Source organism: Ailuropoda melanoleuca, chromosome 7, assembly GCF_002007445.2.
Source record: "Ailuropoda melanoleuca isolate Jingjing chromosome 7, ASM200744v2, whole genome shotgun sequence".
Lineage (NCBI taxonomy): Eukaryota > Metazoa > Chordata > Mammalia > Carnivora > Ursidae > Ailuropoda > Ailuropoda melanoleuca.
This window is the reverse complement of record NC_048224.1, coordinates 24776666-24794022: the sequence shown is the minus strand read 5'-3', so window position 1 is coordinate 24794022 and position 17357 is coordinate 24776666. Positions and strand designations below refer to the sequence as shown.

General features: G+C 44.8%; 1 protein-coding gene across 1 annotated transcript; it reads right to left on the bottom strand.

Moving 5' to 3' along the window:
• Window positions 1-5949: 5949 nt before the first annotated feature.
• Window positions 5950-10009, bottom strand: C7H9orf131 (chromosome 7 C9orf131 homolog). Its single transcript, XM_034665559.1, has 4 exons — window positions 9779-10009; window positions 8747-9420; window positions 8424-8438; window positions 5950-8287 (listed from the first exon to the last, which is right to left on the bottom strand). Exons 1-4 carry the CDS (start codon window positions 10007-10009, stop codon window positions 5950-5952), a joined length of 3258 nt encoding a protein of 1085 aa, XP_034521450.1.
• Between the last annotated feature and the right edge of the window lie 7348 nt (window positions 10010-17357).

The following is a 17357-nucleotide window of genomic DNA, read 5'->3' as shown; positions in this document are numbered from 1 at the left end:
AGGTTAGGCCTGCAGAGCTCTCTTTTCCTGACCAAGGACTGAATTGGGGTGCCCTCCAAAAATCTTAAGGATTGTAAAAAGAGAATCTCTGTCTGAGGTGGATGTTCTTTACATGCATCTAAAAGTCCTAAACATTCATGCTCTGGTTGAGGATCACTTATAATTATGTCCCCCTTTATGTAATTTGTATTATAAAAAAATAGTTGTTTTCTAATATAAAATTCTAGTATTGGATGTGTTTTTTTTTAAACTTAACATCCTCCCCTGCTCACCTATTTTCAGATGATTGCTTGCATAGTTTTGTCCATGTTCAGGTATAGAATATCCTTTTTGTTCATCAAGTACCAACATAATCGCTTTGTGCTTTGGGGATCAGTACTGTGATGCCTTAGCCAGGGGGAGGAGGAAGGTGCAGAGAAAATAATCCCCAGTCAAATTTTTATTGGTCTTCCTAGTACTTGTACCAGTCGCTGGTATGGATTAAAAAGTTAGATAATCTACAAGGACAGGAGATAATTATATTGACTGATGAAACTGGGGCATTTTGAATTCATGTGCTGTGAAATAGAGATTTTTGCACGTTGGAGATTGGAGTTGACTCTCCCTCATCTTCCATGATACTTTCTTTACCACATTCTGTCTTTCTTCTGTCCTCTTCTTTTTTTTTTTTATGATTTTTTATTATGTTAGCCACCATACAGTACATCCCCGTCATCCTCTTCTGGTTGTCCCACCATTTAGGTGTCCTGATGGCTAGCCTTCAGTCTTGTTTCCACTTTGAACATTGCCATTCTGTCATCCATATGGCTCATCCCTGTGGGTTGGCAACCTAACTTCACTGTGGGCCAAAGACAAGATCTTTTGGGGGAAAGACATTTGGTTGGTGCCTCTGCATCAAGCTATAGGAACAGGTTAGAAGACAAGTGATATTTTCCTACAAAATATGTAGACGTACTGTTTGATACATGAGAAATTTGTGTTGGAATGATTGTTTTGCTTTTATATGTCACACAAAGTGTGTCTGTAGAAGACAGTTGAGCTCTATAGATCTTCAGGAAAAAACCAAGAAACAGACTTACAGTGAGAGGCCCGGTTCTAGTTCTGGCACTTGAGCTTATAGCAGTGTAGCTTTGAACAAGGCACTTAGTTCTTTTGGGGCCTCTGATAGATGAAGTGGTTGACAGTGCTTTGTAAACTGTAGAAAACAGTGTGAGAAACTGTCAACACCTGCAGACACCTGCATACCTAAACCAAGAGGCAAGTCACATAGGCCGTCCCATTTTTTCCCTTCCAGTGTTCCCAGAAAGAAATTGGATTTTATAGTTTTACTGTAGCTAATCACTTCTTCCATAGGATAGGCGCTACAATTTGGAGATGGATTTCTAACCAAGAATATGGCATGAAACAGATTATAGGGGATCAGCAGTATACTGCAGATGCAAAAGCAAAGATGGAACTATAAACCTAACATCTTAAGATGTATTTGTGTTTTTTTTTTTTAAGTGGCTCCACACCCAGCATGGAGCCCAACATAGGGCTTGAACTCATGACCCTGAGATCAAGACCTGAGCTGAGATCGAGTCAGACACTTAACCGACTGAACTACCCAGGCACCCCAAGATATATTTGGATCCAAGATACTGATCCTACAAGTTGCCCTGAGAGTCTAGTCACACAATGCCCGTGAGAACACAGGTCTGCCAGTCATTAATTCAACTGAACTGAGGCAAATGTTAAATGGTTTATTACTCTTTTACACTGAGGGCTTAAAAAGATATGCATGGACTCATGAAATGTCCCTGTATCAAGTAGAATTTTAGAATTGTGTTGTGCTTGAGGCACCTGACTGGCTCACATGGTGGAGCATGCAACTCTTGGCCTCAGGATTGTGAGTTCAAGTCCCACAGTGAGCATGGAACCTACCTAAAATTAACAAAAAAAGAATTGCACTGTCTTTGAGATTATTTGGGGGGGTGCGGGGGGTGGGGAGATAGTTGGGAAGAGGGAAAATACCTTCACTTCCACTCCTGGCCAGAAGGTGGTTAGTTTTGGGCTAAGACCCTCTAGACAGATTTGAGCTAAAATAAAGCTTTGGAACAGAAGAGTGACAGAGGAGGTAGAGGTATAAGCATGTACCTTCTGTTTTTCTCAACTGTATATATGGAGTAGAGGGAATATTATCGAATGAAAAGAGCACTGGATTGGGAATGTGGATTGGATCTCCTGGATCCTCAACTTCTTTTTGAGGGGCTTGATAGCCATACTATAAGTGCTGTCAAAAAGGTACAAATTACGTTGCTGCAAGGAATGGGAAATCATACCAAGACAGGAGAATCAGAAGGCTCTGGAGGTAGTCTGAGCTGGGCGTTAAAGGGACGTGGGAGACTTGACCTGGAGAAGTAGGGGAGAGCAGTTGAAGCAGAAGGCACAAAAGTCAGAAAATACAGAGCATGCTTAAGAAGCATCAGGTTGACTAGCAAGGGAGTGTATTTGGAGAGGTCATCTATGTCATGAATAACTTTAAATTCTAGGAGTGAAGTTTGTTTTTTTTATAATTTTACTTTTAAGTACTCTCTACACCCAACATGGGGCTTGAACTTCAAACACCAAGATCAAGAGTTGCATGCTCTACTTATGAGCCAGCCAGGTGCCCCAAGTGAAATTTATGTTCTTAAATTTTATTTTTCCTGCTACTTTTTTTTTTTTAAGATTTATTTGTTTTAGAGTATGTGTACGTGTGCACATGTGCAATGGGGGAAGGGCAGAGAGAGGGAGAATAACTCAAGCAGACTCCCTGCTGATTGATTGCAGAGCATCGATCCCATGACCTTGAGATCATGACCTGAGCCAAAATTAAGAGTCAGACACTTCTTCGACTGAGTCACCCAGGTGCCTCCCCAAGCGAAGTTTATTTTAAAGTTGTGGGTTTTCTGGGCAACTTAGGCAGGAGGTGATAGATTTCAGTGCTAGACAATTCACTTTTCCCCCCTTTTTTAATTGTGACCAAAAGAAAAAAAATTCACCCAACGATTTCCAAGTGTACATAATATTGTCAGCCATATGTGCATTGTGCATAGACAATTCACTTTATTTTTTTTAAAGTAATCATGCCTAATGTGGGCCTCAAACTCTCTACCCAGAGGTCAAGAGTTACACCCTCTACCAACTGAGCCAGCCCGGTGCCCTGACAATTCACGTTTTAAAAACCTTTTATTTTTGTAGAAGCATTAATGTATATTGTAGAATTTTAGAAAAATATAAGCAAATTTTATGGGGTACTGGGGTGGTGTAGTTGGTTGAGTGTCTGACTCTTGGGTTTCAGCTCAGGTTGTGATCTCAGGGTCATGAGATGGAGCCCTGCATCAGTCTCTGCGCTCAGTGCAGAGTCTGCTTAAGACTCTCCCTCTCCCTGTGTTCTCTCTCTCTCTAAAATAAATCTTTAAAAATACCTATGTAAGCACATTTTTTAAATTAATATTCCCAGAGAGCATAATCATCATAATTTTAGTTTGTGTCTTTCTGTGCATGTATGTACATGTGTGTTTATATATGTGGTATTGTTTTTTGTATGAGAATGATTTATAAGAGTCTTAATACTTTCTTTAAAATGTCCGTGGAATCACATGCTTACATGTCATGGAATTATTGAATCATATTTCAAGAAAGGGTTTGGTAATCATACTTTGACAGAACGAACAAATTTATGTAACAAATAGAATCTCAGATATATATCCTGAAAATATACTTTGTTATGATACTTAGTCTTCACTGTTAACAGTCTCTGCTGTTAATTAGAGCAATCCCTGTAAAAAAAATTTTGAAGTTAGGGATGGCATAGGAGATTCATTTCCAACAGATGAGGCATGCATACTATTCTGCTACAGGAAGAAGTTGGTCCCACTTGGCCAGGTGGCCTTTGTCCATTATACCCTTATGGTCTACATGAGGTATTTTTAAATCAAAATGAGATGATACTGCTTTATATCTTTTTTATGTCAATCTCTACGTTTTCCTTTTAGTAAATTTCCATTTAATCTAATACCATATTCAGCTTTCTAAGCGATCAGAATATGTCATTCACAATTTTTTATTTTTATTTCTTGTGTGTGTACGAAAGGAATTTAATCTCTTTTAAGGACCTTTATCAGTGGGTTTTGTTATTCACAGGTTTTGATCAAACCAGTATCCAGTCTAGGACCACAGGTTACATCTGTTGTGTTCCTTTATTCAAACTTTTATGACACTTGTTGAAGAGATTGTGTTAGTTAACCTCCAGAGAATTGTAGTCATGTGGAGGATGGATTAGAATAGGGCAACCAGTCTGGTGAGAAATGACTGAACTAAGACAGTGATGGTGGAGATGGAGAGGTAAAGATGGATTTGCAATACATTTCATAAGTAAAACTGACAGGACCACATTAGATTAGGAAGTGAGAGGAATGGAGGAGTCAGGGATGACAGGCTCTGACTTCAGTATTGGGATGGATGTGATACCCTTCAATAGGAATGGGCAATTGGAGAAAGTTAAAGGGAAAATGAGGTTTGGACAAGTTGAATATGAGATACCTAGTAGGCTATTGGATATGTGGATCTGAAGTCTAGATAGTGATGCTTTTAAAATGACCCATATTTTGAAATATGGTACTTAATGGGATGAGTTCAAGATATTTTTTTTTAGTGGTATTGGTAAAGGTGGACTTATTTTAAGGTGGAGGTGTAGTTCTCACATCATACCATACTCAAAAAGTAACAATCTAAACAAATATATGAAACTGTTAAAGTGCCAGAAGAAAGTATTTTTAAAGCCATAAGAAAAATGTTGGTCAATTTAATTACGTAAAAATTTTCAAGTTTGGTACAGTAAAAGTCACCTTAGACAAAATTAGAAATTAAGCTATAGATAGGCAGAAAATATTTGCAGGCTACATAATAGGGTAATATCTGTGGTAGGTAGGCCCTTCCAAGAGGTCCACATCCTAATTCCTGGAACCTGTGAATATATTATTTTACGTGGCAAAGGAATTAGACGTTGTAGTTGAAATTAAGATTGCTGACCTTAAGATAGTTAGGCTTAAAGATAGGAAGAGTATCTCAGATTATCCAGATGGATCCAGTGTAATTACAGGTGTCCTTAAAAGATGAAGAGGGAGGCAGAAGAGCAGAGTTATGTGGTAAGAACTTGCCTTGCCTTTGCTAGCTTTGAAGATGGAGGAAGACAGTCAGTAGCCAAGGAATGTGGGAAGCCTCTAGAAGCTGGGAAAAACAAGGAATGAATTCTCAGTGCCTACAGAAACGAATGCAGCCCTGCCAACCTTGATTTCAGCTCCATGAGTCATGTCAGACTTCTGACAAATCTATGTTGTTTTGTGGTAAATTTGTTAGGGCAACAGTAGAATAATGGGTAAAGGATATGAACAGGCAATTATAGAAGAAATCCACATGGCCACTAAACATGAAAAGGCACTTGTTTTTGTGGTCTTGCGGATGGATGAGCTGACTCGGAAAGAAAGAGCACAGGGCTGAGAAGAAATGGTCAGAAGTGTAGAGAACTTGTGGATCAAGTGGGTGAAGGACTATACCGAGGACCAAGAACAGCTGCCTAGACTCATACTGTGTTCATGTGAATGGATGTATTTTTCTAATGTTCACTTGCTGTGAAGTTTTTCTCCAGGTAGCACTGGACTCTGTTCTGGCCTTACAGCCTCCCCCTGTAGAGTAGGGATGTGTGGACTCCATGCTGATCATCTTTGAAGGGCTTAAAAAGTTACGCCTGCAAAGTCCTGAGCTCTCTACTTCTCCGATCCTGAGGGAATACAGCTATAGCAGGAATTAGTAGGGAACTGACATTTTTAGTACCCCAGACTCCAAAGATGACATGAGAGGGATTTGTCTAGTTCACCTAGTTTATTAGGATTTCCTCTGTCTCTCCACCCCACAACTGGTTTGGCTTTAAGTCTTGGGGTATTGGGTACCAGTACTACCAGCCTTTCCTCTTACTGGTTTTGGTTGGCAGGGGCCATGGGTACCCAGAAACTTGGCTAACATTCTTTGGAGACCCCTGGTAAGGGGAACCTGAGGTGTGGGGGAGGAGAAATGCTTTTCCATGTGGGCCCAAGGGCAGTGCTTAGAGCGTTGAGGGGTCATGATGTCGCCAGCTCCCAGCCCTGCCCCTTGCTGAATTTGGGGCACTGCAGCCTTAGAGTGAAGCTGCTGAGGGAGAGCAGTGTGTCGAGAGCTCTGGTCTTTGTGCTGAGGTCTTCGGGAAAGTCTGCTTAAATAAGGGGCTTCCACTGGTCTTCTGACCTTGGCTGGGTGGCTCTTCCCTATAACTGTGGATGACACCAATCTTGGATCCCCTCTTCTGTGGTCTCCTGCGTTGGTTTTCCTGGGGCTCTCTCTCTTTTTGGCTGAAGATAGGGCTGAAGTCTTGTTCTGTCTCTTGCCTAAGGCCAGAACCTCAGGGTTTGAGGGCTCGCTCAAGTCTGAGCAGTTCTCACCAGTCTCCATGTGAGCACACAGCCCCTGGGATGAGACCTGGGCTACCATCTTCACCTTCATTCTTTGCTGTCTCTGAGACCCTTGTTCAGCCCTCCCAGACCCTCGTGGCCAAGGCTGGGAAGAAGAGTGGGAGTGATAACAGTGGGAAATCTGGACAGGCTGAGCTACTGTGCTGTGAACTTTTGGGGGATGACAGCTTGAAGAGTGGGGGCACAAATTAGAGGGATGATTCTGCTGTGGGGGGCAGGAAGAGAGTCTCCAGGAGGCTGGAGTTGCGGAGCTCAGGGCGGGGGAGCTGCCAAATGATTGACTTGGGTCGGGGGATCTGGAAGCAGGGCTCTGCTGTAGTTTTTTCAGCCTAAGTTCCAACTCTCTACTCCAGTGCCAGGCCTGGACCCCGGAGTTGGGGGGCACCTCTGGGAGAGCCTCTCCCTGGGAGGGTGGAATCTCTGCCTTAGACCCTGGGAACAGTTCTCTCTTGGGTAGGTCAGGCTGGTTGGGCTCAATCTTCAGAGCTTTAGCTAAGGTGGCAGGCCAGGGTATTGGCCACAGGGGATCCACTGCTGGAGGACTGGAGCCCTGGGGGATCCCTCTTGGTTGCACATTCCTCCACACAAACTCAAGGTCAATATGTGGCTCTGGTAGAGGAGCAGAGAGAGAGCTAGGGGTTGGGGCTAGGGGCTCAGAGGCCCGGCAGTTGTCTCTCCATTCCACTGCTTCCCCCTTAGGCTTATAGGTACATTGGTCTCCAGGAGACTCACTTGTGTGAGACTTTGACTTAGAGTTTGGAGGTGGGCTAGGGCCCCACAGTTGGGACCCAGAAACGCAACAGGTTTCTTTCTGCTTGTTGTTCCCTTCAATAGGTTCAGAGTCAGATAGGGCTCCCAAGGATCTGACTCCGTGTGGGTCTTGATGTAAGCTGCAAGCTGGGAGCTCAGAAGCCCAGGAGTTCTTTCTCATTTTTATGTCCCCACATCTAGCCTCAGAATCAAACAAGACCCCCATGGGGCTAGCTCTGAGGGGCTCCAGTATAAGAGCTGGGGGTGAGCTGAGGGCCAGAGATGGGGGCTCAGAAGCCCAGGAATTCCTAGAATGCTTAACGTCCCTCCATGCAGCTTCTGATCTAGTGAGGCCTCCCATAGGATTGATTCTGTGGATTTCTAGAGTGGAAGCTAGAGATGGGCTGTGGGCAGGGGCTGGGGACTCAGAGGTCCAGAGGTGTTCTCTCTGCCCCTCCAAAGCTTTGGACTCAAGCAAGATTCCCTGGGAACTCATTTCTAGGGACACCCGCAGAGATGAGGGAAGCCTGGGAGAAGAAATTGGGTCTGCAGAGACCCAAAGATTTCCTCTACTCTGCCTGCCCTTCCATGGAGTCCCAGATCTTGGTGGGACACATTCAGGGCTGGTTCCATAGAGCCCTGGGTTGAGGTCCAGGGCTGGGGACTTAAAGGCCCACAGGTTTCCTGAATTTTCTCTGTGTCCCCACTGGGGCTTATACCTAGATGGATCTCCCAGAGATCTTCCTCCCTGGAGTTCTTGCAGGGGACCTAGGGGAGGGCAGGAGTATGGCATTGGAGACCTAGAGGTCTGAGGGCTCTCTCTGTGACTCGTGGTTTCCCAGAAGTCCTTCGGTGCAAAAAGTCCTCCTTCAGGGATGATTTTCTGGCGTTCTGACAGAGCATCTGGGGGTTGGCAGGGAGCTGGCATTGGAGTCTCAAAGGCTTGCGAACTCTCTTTATGTCGTGTTGTTCTCCACTGAGTTTTATATCCAGGTGAAACTCCCAGGGGCCTACTTCCTTGTATTTCTGTCATGGGGTCTACAGATCGGCAAGGGACCAGGATTGAAGGCTCAGAGATTTGAGGATACTCTCTTTGCCTTATGGTTTTCCAGAGGGCCTTAGATCCAGGCAGGCCTTCTATAGGGCTGACTTCCTGGAGTTCTGAAAGGGAGGCCAGGTTTGGGTTGGGAGCTGGCATTGCAGGCTCAGAGGCCTTGGGGTCCTCATTTTGCCCCATAATCCTCCATGGGGCCTCAGACCTTGTCAGGACTCCCAGAAGGCTAGAAGGATACAGCAGAGAGACAGAGAGAGAATCTAGAATGTGTTGTTGGAGGCTGGGGTCCTGTGGCACATCCCACCAGACCTCAGATAAGGGGGAGAGCTTGGAGGGTCTGGAGAGCCGTTCAGGCTGTAGGTGCAGAGCTTGATTCTCAGAGACCCAAGAGACCTCTTTCTGCTGCATAAGCCACTGTATATGTGCCTTAGCACTAGATAGGACTCCCTTGTAGTCCATGGGAAAGGACTCAAGATGGAAGGGTAGCGATGGGATGGAAGGGGAAGATGGAGGAGGAAGTTGCTGAGGATCAAGGGCCATTCCTTCCAGATCTTCTGTAGTATGGATTTCATGGGTAGGAGGCTGGGTTGGGGAGCAATACTGGGGAAGCAGCAGATTGGACCTAGGCAGGAAGGCAAGCTTGTTGAAGAAGACAAAAGGACCAACAGACAACTTCAGGGGAGAGGGGCCACCTGAGCTCAGGAAGATGGCCTCCAAGGACTCACTGTGCAGAGAAGGAAGACCCCAGAAGAGCTGGCTTTTTCTCTGATGTAGATAGCTTCCTGATTCTGTTTTGTGCCTCACAGGCAGGTTGGTCAGGATCTGAAAGGTGGGGAAGGATCTGGAAGGGCTTGGGGTCTGTGTATGTACTTGCTTTGGTGTACCTGTGGCTTTGTGGAGGTCCTCAGAACCACAGGATGGTTGAGATGGAGCTGTGGTGGCTTGCTCTCCAATGGGAGCTTCTTTGGGAAGAGAACATGGCGTCAGTGGATCCAGAGATGTCTCCTCTTCTTCCTCTTCCTCTTCTTCCTCTGACTTGTGCTTCCACAGGTGATCAAGGAAAGCCACACGGTACAGAAGTGGTAGGCCCTGGGGAGTGAAGAAAGATACTTCAGGCATGAAACCTTTTAGAGACACAAAGTGTGTCATGAAGCCCTCAGTCTCTGTTCCACATCCAGAGGGAAGTTACTCACCTGGCCCCACATCTGTGGTCAGTAGTCACTTACCCATCTGGGCCATTACCCAGCCCATATTTGGAGATCAGCATTCCCTACCATAACTACATCTAGGGTCAGTAATCACCCACCTGTCTTCAAATCTGGTATCAGTGGTCACTCATCCAGCCTCACATTTAAGACTTATAGTCATTCCATGTCAATGATTTTTTACCTGAACTCATATGTGGTATCAAGAGTCATTCACCCAGCTGCACAACCATGTCACCCACCTTGCCTTGCATCATGTCCCCAGAGTACCAGGGTTGAAGCTGTCGCCACCTCCCAAACTGCCACCACCTCCGGATCTGCCAAACCATGAACAAGAATAGTGTCACCAGAATCCCTGGACTCTGGAGGCAACTGCTGCCACAGTGTCTGCAGGCCAGGGCATGGGTCAACTGGCCCCAGAGAAGCTCCATGTCCCCTTCAGCCCCAAGCAGGCCTTGTATCAGCCATTCCATTTTCCTCAGCCTAGTGGCAGTTTACCTGGAGGTCATCACTGCATCACAGAACAAAGAACTCCCATCCCCCACATGCCTAACAGCCTTTTCCCTGAATTTAAAGCCAAAACATTGCCTCTACCAGGCAACTAATTCTTCGTAACAGTGAAACCTTAGTGATCCCTTTTGTCTCAATTGCCAAAGCCAGAATTATGCTTCAGGCATTGTCATTAAGGACATGGATTCTAGCATCAAACTGCTTTATTCAAATCCTAGTTCTGCCACTTCCTATCTGTGAAATCTCAAACTACTTAATCTTCTAGTGCCTCAGTTTTCTCACCTGTAAAGTGGGGATGATATTACCACATAGAGTTGTTTTGAAGATTAAATGAACAAATTCATATGATTAAGTTAGTACATAGTATATGCTATATTAAAAAATTATTTCTTTTGGGGCACCTGAGTGGCTCAGTTGATTGAGTGTCTGACTCTTCGTTTCAGCTCAGGTAATGATATGGGGGCCAGGAATTGAGCCCCGCATGGAGCTCTGCACTCATCCGGGAGTCTGCTGGTCTCCCTCTCCCTCTGCCCCTCTCCCTGTGCCCGTGCGCGCTCGCCGCGCTCTCTCCCTCTCTCTCTAAAATAAATCTTAAAAAAATAATTTTTTTAAGGTTCCTTATTTTAAATCTTGTTCCATCTTTAATGTATGGAGTCTGTTCCCACCCTCCCCCCTTTTAAAATCTCATGTCAGTTATGAACTGTCTTATTTGACTTTAGGCTGCTTATGATCATTTTGGCAAGCATTTATGTTAAGGATGACAAATCAAATGTGCTTGACCATTTTTCTTCATTTGCCCCTCTTTATCCTAAAACCACCACTCTGTTCCTCATTGACTCTTTCAGGGCCAAACTTTATTTTCCACCTTCCCAGAACAATTTAATGCCTCTCTTCTCACCCCACCCCGATCTAAGGCCAGTTTAGTCTGATAGAAAGAGCACTGAGCTGAAACTAAGACTTGAGTTCTTCAACTCTGTCACTGATAAGCTAGGTGACTTCGGGCAAGAAAGTTTTCTCCCTTAGGTATCATGAGTTGGATTAGATTTATTTATTCATCCACTCATTCAACATATATTTATTGAGTGCCTACTATGGATCAGGTATTGTGCTCCATCTTGAGGTGATAGGAATAAGACAGTCTCTGCACTAAAGTAGGTCCCATTTCAGTGGGGGAAAACAGTCAAGTAATAGACAATTAAAATAGAAATATGCATGGGGTACTATGGGGTCAGAGGAGGATATCTAACTAGCCTGGGGAAGGAGGTTGCTTGCCCCAGGGGCTGCTTCCCAGATGAGATGATTAATGCTTGGTTTGAGGAGCCAAGAAAATGAAAGTATAGGGAGCAAGAGAAGGACAATTCAAGCAGGAGGAACAGCCTGTGTAAAGGTGCGAGGGCAGAGAAAGCATGTACCATCAGGGAAATTGAAGGTATTTCAATGTACAGGGGTTGGGGAAGTGGTAAAAGATGGACCTAGAAAGAGAAGATCACCAAGGCCCCTCAACATCAGTCTAAGAAACTGAAATTTATCCTGAAGCTGATGGGAAGTTATTGAAGAGTTTTGAGCAGGAAAGTGACAAGATCAAGTTTGTGTCTTGGAAAGAACACTGGCTCTAGTGAGGGCAAAGAGATTGAGGTGAGTGATTAGTTAGGGAACTCTTGCTTTAGTTTAGTTTAGATGAGGCCTAAACCAAGGCAGTGATAGTAAGAATGGAGAATAATGAATTCAAGTAGAATTCCAAAGATATACTTGATTAGATGTCATTACCAATGGCATGAGGTGGAGGAGAGTGGGAGTTGAGAATGACTCTAAGGTTCCTAACTCAGGAAAATGGGTGTGTATATTAGTGACATTTTAAAAAAATATTTTATTTATTTATTTGTCAGAAAGAGAGAGCAAGCGAGAGCACAAGCAGGGGGAGTGGCAGAGGGAGAGGGAGAAGCAGGCTCCCCGCTGAGCAGGGAGCCCAATGTGGGTCTCAATCCCCCAGGACGCTGGGATCATGACCTGAGCCGAAGGAAGGTGTTTAACCAACTGAGCCACCCAGGTGCCTCTATTAGTGCCATTTTACTGAGATAGAGAACACAGACCTGGGAACCAATTTAGGGTTGGGGGGAGGGTAATGGTCTCCATTTAGACTTCTGAATGTGAGGTTTCTGTGACAAGGAAAAACTGGGCAGGAGACAATTAGATACATGGATCTGAAGCTTGGAAGAGCAGTCTATGGTGGAGATGTAAAATTTGACAGCTAGCAGCATATATGTAGCAGCTGAAACCATAAAAGGGCTTACAAATAATGTACTGATATATAACATTTGGCTCAATGTGGCCAGCATTAAAAACTGTAGTAGCCAACACTGTAAAACTAGTAGATTGTACATAATAATCAGTATTTCAAGTTTAAAATCTGGCAGCACTAGACTCTCATTTCCACAAGTAAAGACCATTTAGAGCTAAGTAGCAGTGTCTCTCTGTGCAGTGTACATGTGCTCTTCAGTTCACCATGGTTCTCTCCATGTTCTCATCGTTAATGCCAAGGCTAAGGCTAGTTGCAGTTATCATTGTGCCTGTGGTTTTGTTTTCTTATACGTGTCCATTTTTGCCCATTTCTATTACCTGCCTGATATTTGAGTTTGCTACCTCTGGATGAAGAAGGTAAGTTGAGTCCTAATGCGAAACAGAGAAAGCAATGTTGAATGCTTACATACTTACATTTATGTCAGGACAATTTACCAAGCTATTAATTGTTGTCTCCTACTCCTTGCCAAAGGAGACATCCAGTAGGATAAAAAGGTAACTTTGCCCTCCTCTCTTCCAGGAATTCTAGGTTTCTTGTCTCATGGAATTGGTAATAGATTTTGTTTTCTAGTCCCAAACCAAAGTTTCAAGACAGGCAGTCTACAACCTTATCCAGGCTCTTGTGGGGAGGGGAATTAATTTAGCTAGGTGTCCTTGAGAAGGAGAAGATGGAGGATGATTGAAAGAAGAATTCCTCAAGGATAGAAGTGTGTTCGGGAATTTGAGAAAAGAGACATAGTAATGTTTTCCATGAGTGACAGGGTCTGTATAGAAGTCCACTGGGAAGCAGCAGAACTTTTTCTTTTCTTTTCTTTTCTTTTTTTTTTTGCAACAGGGCTTTTTTTTTTTTTTTAAGATTTTATTTATTTGACAGAGACAGACACAGTGAGAGAGGGAGCACAAGCAGGGGGAGTAGAAGAGGGAGAAGCAGGCTTCGCACCAAGCAGGGAGCCAGATGCCGGGCTCAACCTGGGATCATGACCTGAGCCGAAGGCAGACGCTTAACGACTGAGCCACCCAGGCGTCCCTGCAACAGAACTTCTAATGGGGACAGCTGATTTAATGCTTAGGGCACAAAACATCCAGCACATATTCTTGGGAACTGCGGCAAAAATGCTGTGTGCATACCTAGCAGAGATGCTATGGAGCCACCTGCCTTTGAATGGACCATATGCGTTTATACAATGCACATCCCAGTGGCAACCATGATAGATTCAAAACCAGAGGTTATTTTCTAAGTGGTTTTTTCTTGGGGGGGGAGGGTTGTTTTGTTGGTCAATGTATATCATGCTAAAGAGGAAAAAAGCCCCCCCACATCATGATTTAATATTGGATGTCTTCCAATACTATTAAATGAGATTTTTGAACCAGATTTAATTTAACTTAGAAGAATTAAGTAATATGATGTTTCTTGTTTCTCAGTGTTGTGGAACAAATTTATACTCTAACATGTATTACTCTTTAATACTCTATTAATCTTTACAATTCTTTTTTTTTTAAGATTTTATTTATTCATCTGAGAGAGAGAGGGTACAAGCAGGGGGAGAGGCAGAGGAACAGGGGGAAGCAGGCTCCCTACTGAGCAGGGAGCCAGATGTGGTGCTCCATTCCAGGACCTGGAGATGGTGACCTGAGCCAAAGGCAGATGCTTAACCATCTGAGCCACCCAGGTGCCCCTACAACTCTTTTTTTTTTTATCTTTACCCCTCTTTGAAGTAGATATTGTTATCTTTTTTCACATAAATGGAAACTGAGGCACAGAGAAGTTAATATGTATTAATATATATTAACTATATAATATTATATATAATATATAATATATATTACTATATGTTACTATATAATACTATATATAGTGTGTGTGTATATATATATATATATATATATATATATATATACACACACACACACACATATATATATACAGCTATTCCAGACAGCAGAGCCAGGGTTTGAGAACCCCCTTGCATTGTGAAGAATCATTTGGATATAAGTAACAGTAAATAAAATCCAACAGGTGTAAGCAAAATGGGACTATATTGACTCTAACTGAAGAGTCTAGGATTAGGGCTGGCTGGCTTCAGGTGGTAGGGTTGATCCAGGAACTCATTTCAATGTCATCAGGATTCAGTTTCTATTTCTTGGCTCTCTTCTGTGCTAACTATATTCTCAGGTTTTGTGTCATAGCAGGTTCAAGTGAAGCTGAAAACGTGGTGGTATTCTGACAACTTTGTTTCTCTGGGTTCCAGCTGGTCATGTATCCATCCCTGAACTATTCACTGAACTGCTCACAGGGAAAGAGAATGCTTCTTCTAACAGGTCAGAGTCACACTCTACCTGCACACAGACTGAGACTGAAGAGGCAGGGATGTGGTAGTCCCTCCAAAGGAAACAGACATACCATTTTCAGAAAAGTGTATGCATGTTGGTATCAAAACAAAATAAAACAGATGGCCACTACTGCCCTCTCTAACTTCTCGATTCTGTTTTCTGGCTCAACCATGCCATTACCCTTTTAGGATCTAAGGCTTAAGTTGAAGTGTGAATGCAGATCCTCTGAAGATTGGGGTAGGGGCTGGATGGAGCCCAGGGCAGCATCTTAAAGAGGGGGAAATCTATGGGAGACCCAAACATCTGTATGGATAGCCCATTTAATGACTCTCAATTCCTAGACTTTTTCATCTTAGAGTCCTTTACCTCAGCTCCAGTCTAGCTATGGCCATATCTGAAGCCTCATCATTAGGGACTGTTCTGCCCTCTGAAATAGTTTGGCATCCCACCCTCTGACTTCAACCTCTAGATTTGTCCTAAAAATGCCAATTCTTCAACCTTGTCAGAACATCCATTACACTTTCTCCTTGTTCACCAACAACCTCTTGCCTTCATTTCCTCCCTCTCTATGATAGACTTCAAGGTCCATCACTTAATCACATCCCAAACGTTTCTCAGTTCTTCCTTTCATCACTTCTACCTGGCAAAATCCCAATTCTGCCTCTGGCAAGACCTGCGCTTTAGGAAGTGGCTCAGCCCTATTGGATAAAATCATACGTGTTGGTGTCACTGTACATTCATAGTCTACAACTAATGGTCAGCACCACTATCACTTGAAAATCATTTATTCATGCATTCCTTTAAGTGTCTACTATGTGCTGGGCACTAAGTACTTGGGATTCATCAGCATTCAAAACAGGCAAAACTCTGCTCATGGAGCTTACTTCATTTATTCCTTAAAAACTTTTCCATCCTAGGGACGCCTGGGTGGCTCAGTTGGTTAAGCATCTGTCTTTGGCTCAGGTCATGACTCCAGGGTCATGGGATGAGTCCCGCATTGGGCTCCCTGCTCAGCAGGGAGTCGGCTTCTCCCTCTGTCTCTCCCCCTGCTTGTGCTCTGTTTCTCTCAAATGAATAAATAAAATCTTAAAAAAAACCAACAAACTTTTCTATCCTACTTAAAGTCTATTCAAACCTTCTTCACTTTCTTCAACTTCTCTTGCCCCTGCTCCTAGCAGATGGGCCAGATCTCCACTTTTCAAAGGAACCAGAAGCCATCATATGGGAACTTTTCATCATTAAAAACTCTTGTGTTCAGTTTCCTTCCTTCCCACTACAGTGAAAGGTGTCCCTCTGGGAGGCCTTCCTTCACCTTCCCAGGCTAGGATGGGTGCTTTTATCCTCCCCTCCCTCACCGGCACCTTCCACACCAGATTGTAACTTGTGCTTTAATTATCTGAGGGCAGAGACCTTGTCTACCGAGCCCACTGCTTTAACCCCAGCATCTACCTAGTAGTATTTGGTTCGAGTTCAGGACCTAGAATGAGCGATGGGCGGGATTTCTTGGAGAGGCCCCGCCTAGGGCCTCCTCCCGGGCTTCAAAACTCTTTCCTCAGGCTTCCTAGTGGCCACCTCTTGAGGCCTCACCTCCAGGCTGGACGCCTCCAGTCTGGTCAGCCTCCTTGGCTTCCGTGAGACGTGAGCTGGGCAGTTAAGCTCACAGCTGACATTCAGGTGGAACTTTTCCGACGCCGCGGGGCCCTTCCCGCCGCGGGACCACCCCACCTCAAGCGGTGAGGCTTCTGGGTGGGTGGGGGGGCTGCACTGAGGACCCGCCGCGGGTCCGAGCTTCTCCTTCGCTGCAGCAGCTTCTCCTTCGCTGCCCAACTCGCCATTCGTTCTTCTTCCTTTCCCTCCACCTCCTCTCCCTTCCCTTCTCACCCTTTTCCCTGCGTGCCCGCCCTCTTTCCTCACCTTCTTCCTGCCTCCTGCATGTGGATGTCGCGGTAAGGGCCCCGTCAGCACCCCAGCCCCACTAGCCTGGCCGCATGGACACTGTCTTGTCCAGTGTCCCTGATAGACCCGTGTCCTGAAAATGTCTGGACTGGTCAGAGGACAGTGGGACCTTGCGGAGCCACTCCTCCAGGAGGGGTCAGTTTCTCAAACTCCCCTTCCTTCACACTCATCCACGGGAGGGAGGGGGCTGGGCTTGGCCTGGGGGAAGTTGTTTCAGAGCAGATGAAGGGAGCTGTGAGGCGGGGCGCGGGTAGGAATGGTGGGAGCGAGCCCAGCACAGGCCCATGAGGGCAGAGTGTCAAGGGGCTGAGGTGAGGCAGGCTCCTGAGGAGCAGAGGCGGACCCGGCATCGCATCTGCGGAGGCCCACCGTGGGGAGGCCTCTAGCAGACAGGCCAGGCCAAGGCTTCTCGAACATAGCAAGTTCTGGGGCGCCTGGCTGGCTTGTCGTTAGAGCATGCGACTGTTGATGGGGTTGAGAGTTGGAGACCCATGTTGGGCGCAGACGTTGCTTAAATCAATTTAAAAAAAAAAAAAGAAGAAGAAGAAGAAGATAGGAAAATCTGAGGCATCTGCTTCAAGTCCCAGGTATTGGTACTTTACTACATTTATTGAGGGGCTACTATGTGTCAGGTCTTGGGTTTGATAGGAACTTTATGGCCCACTAGAGGTAGGAAGAAATATTGCTGTGTTTTTTTTTTTTTTAACAATTTTTCTCATTATGATA

What these genes read in the sequence shown, in the direction of transcription:
- C7H9orf131 (XM_034665559.1), bottom strand. Translation starts at nt 10,009, where the DNA reads ATGGAATGGCTGATACAAGGCCTGCTTGGGGCTGAAGGGGACATGGAG. An exon ending in GGGACATGATGCAAGGCAAG is followed by an intron (nt 9,421 to 9,778) that starts GTGGGTGACATG and finishes TTCACTCCCCAG; the next exon opens with GGCCTACCACTTCTGTACCG.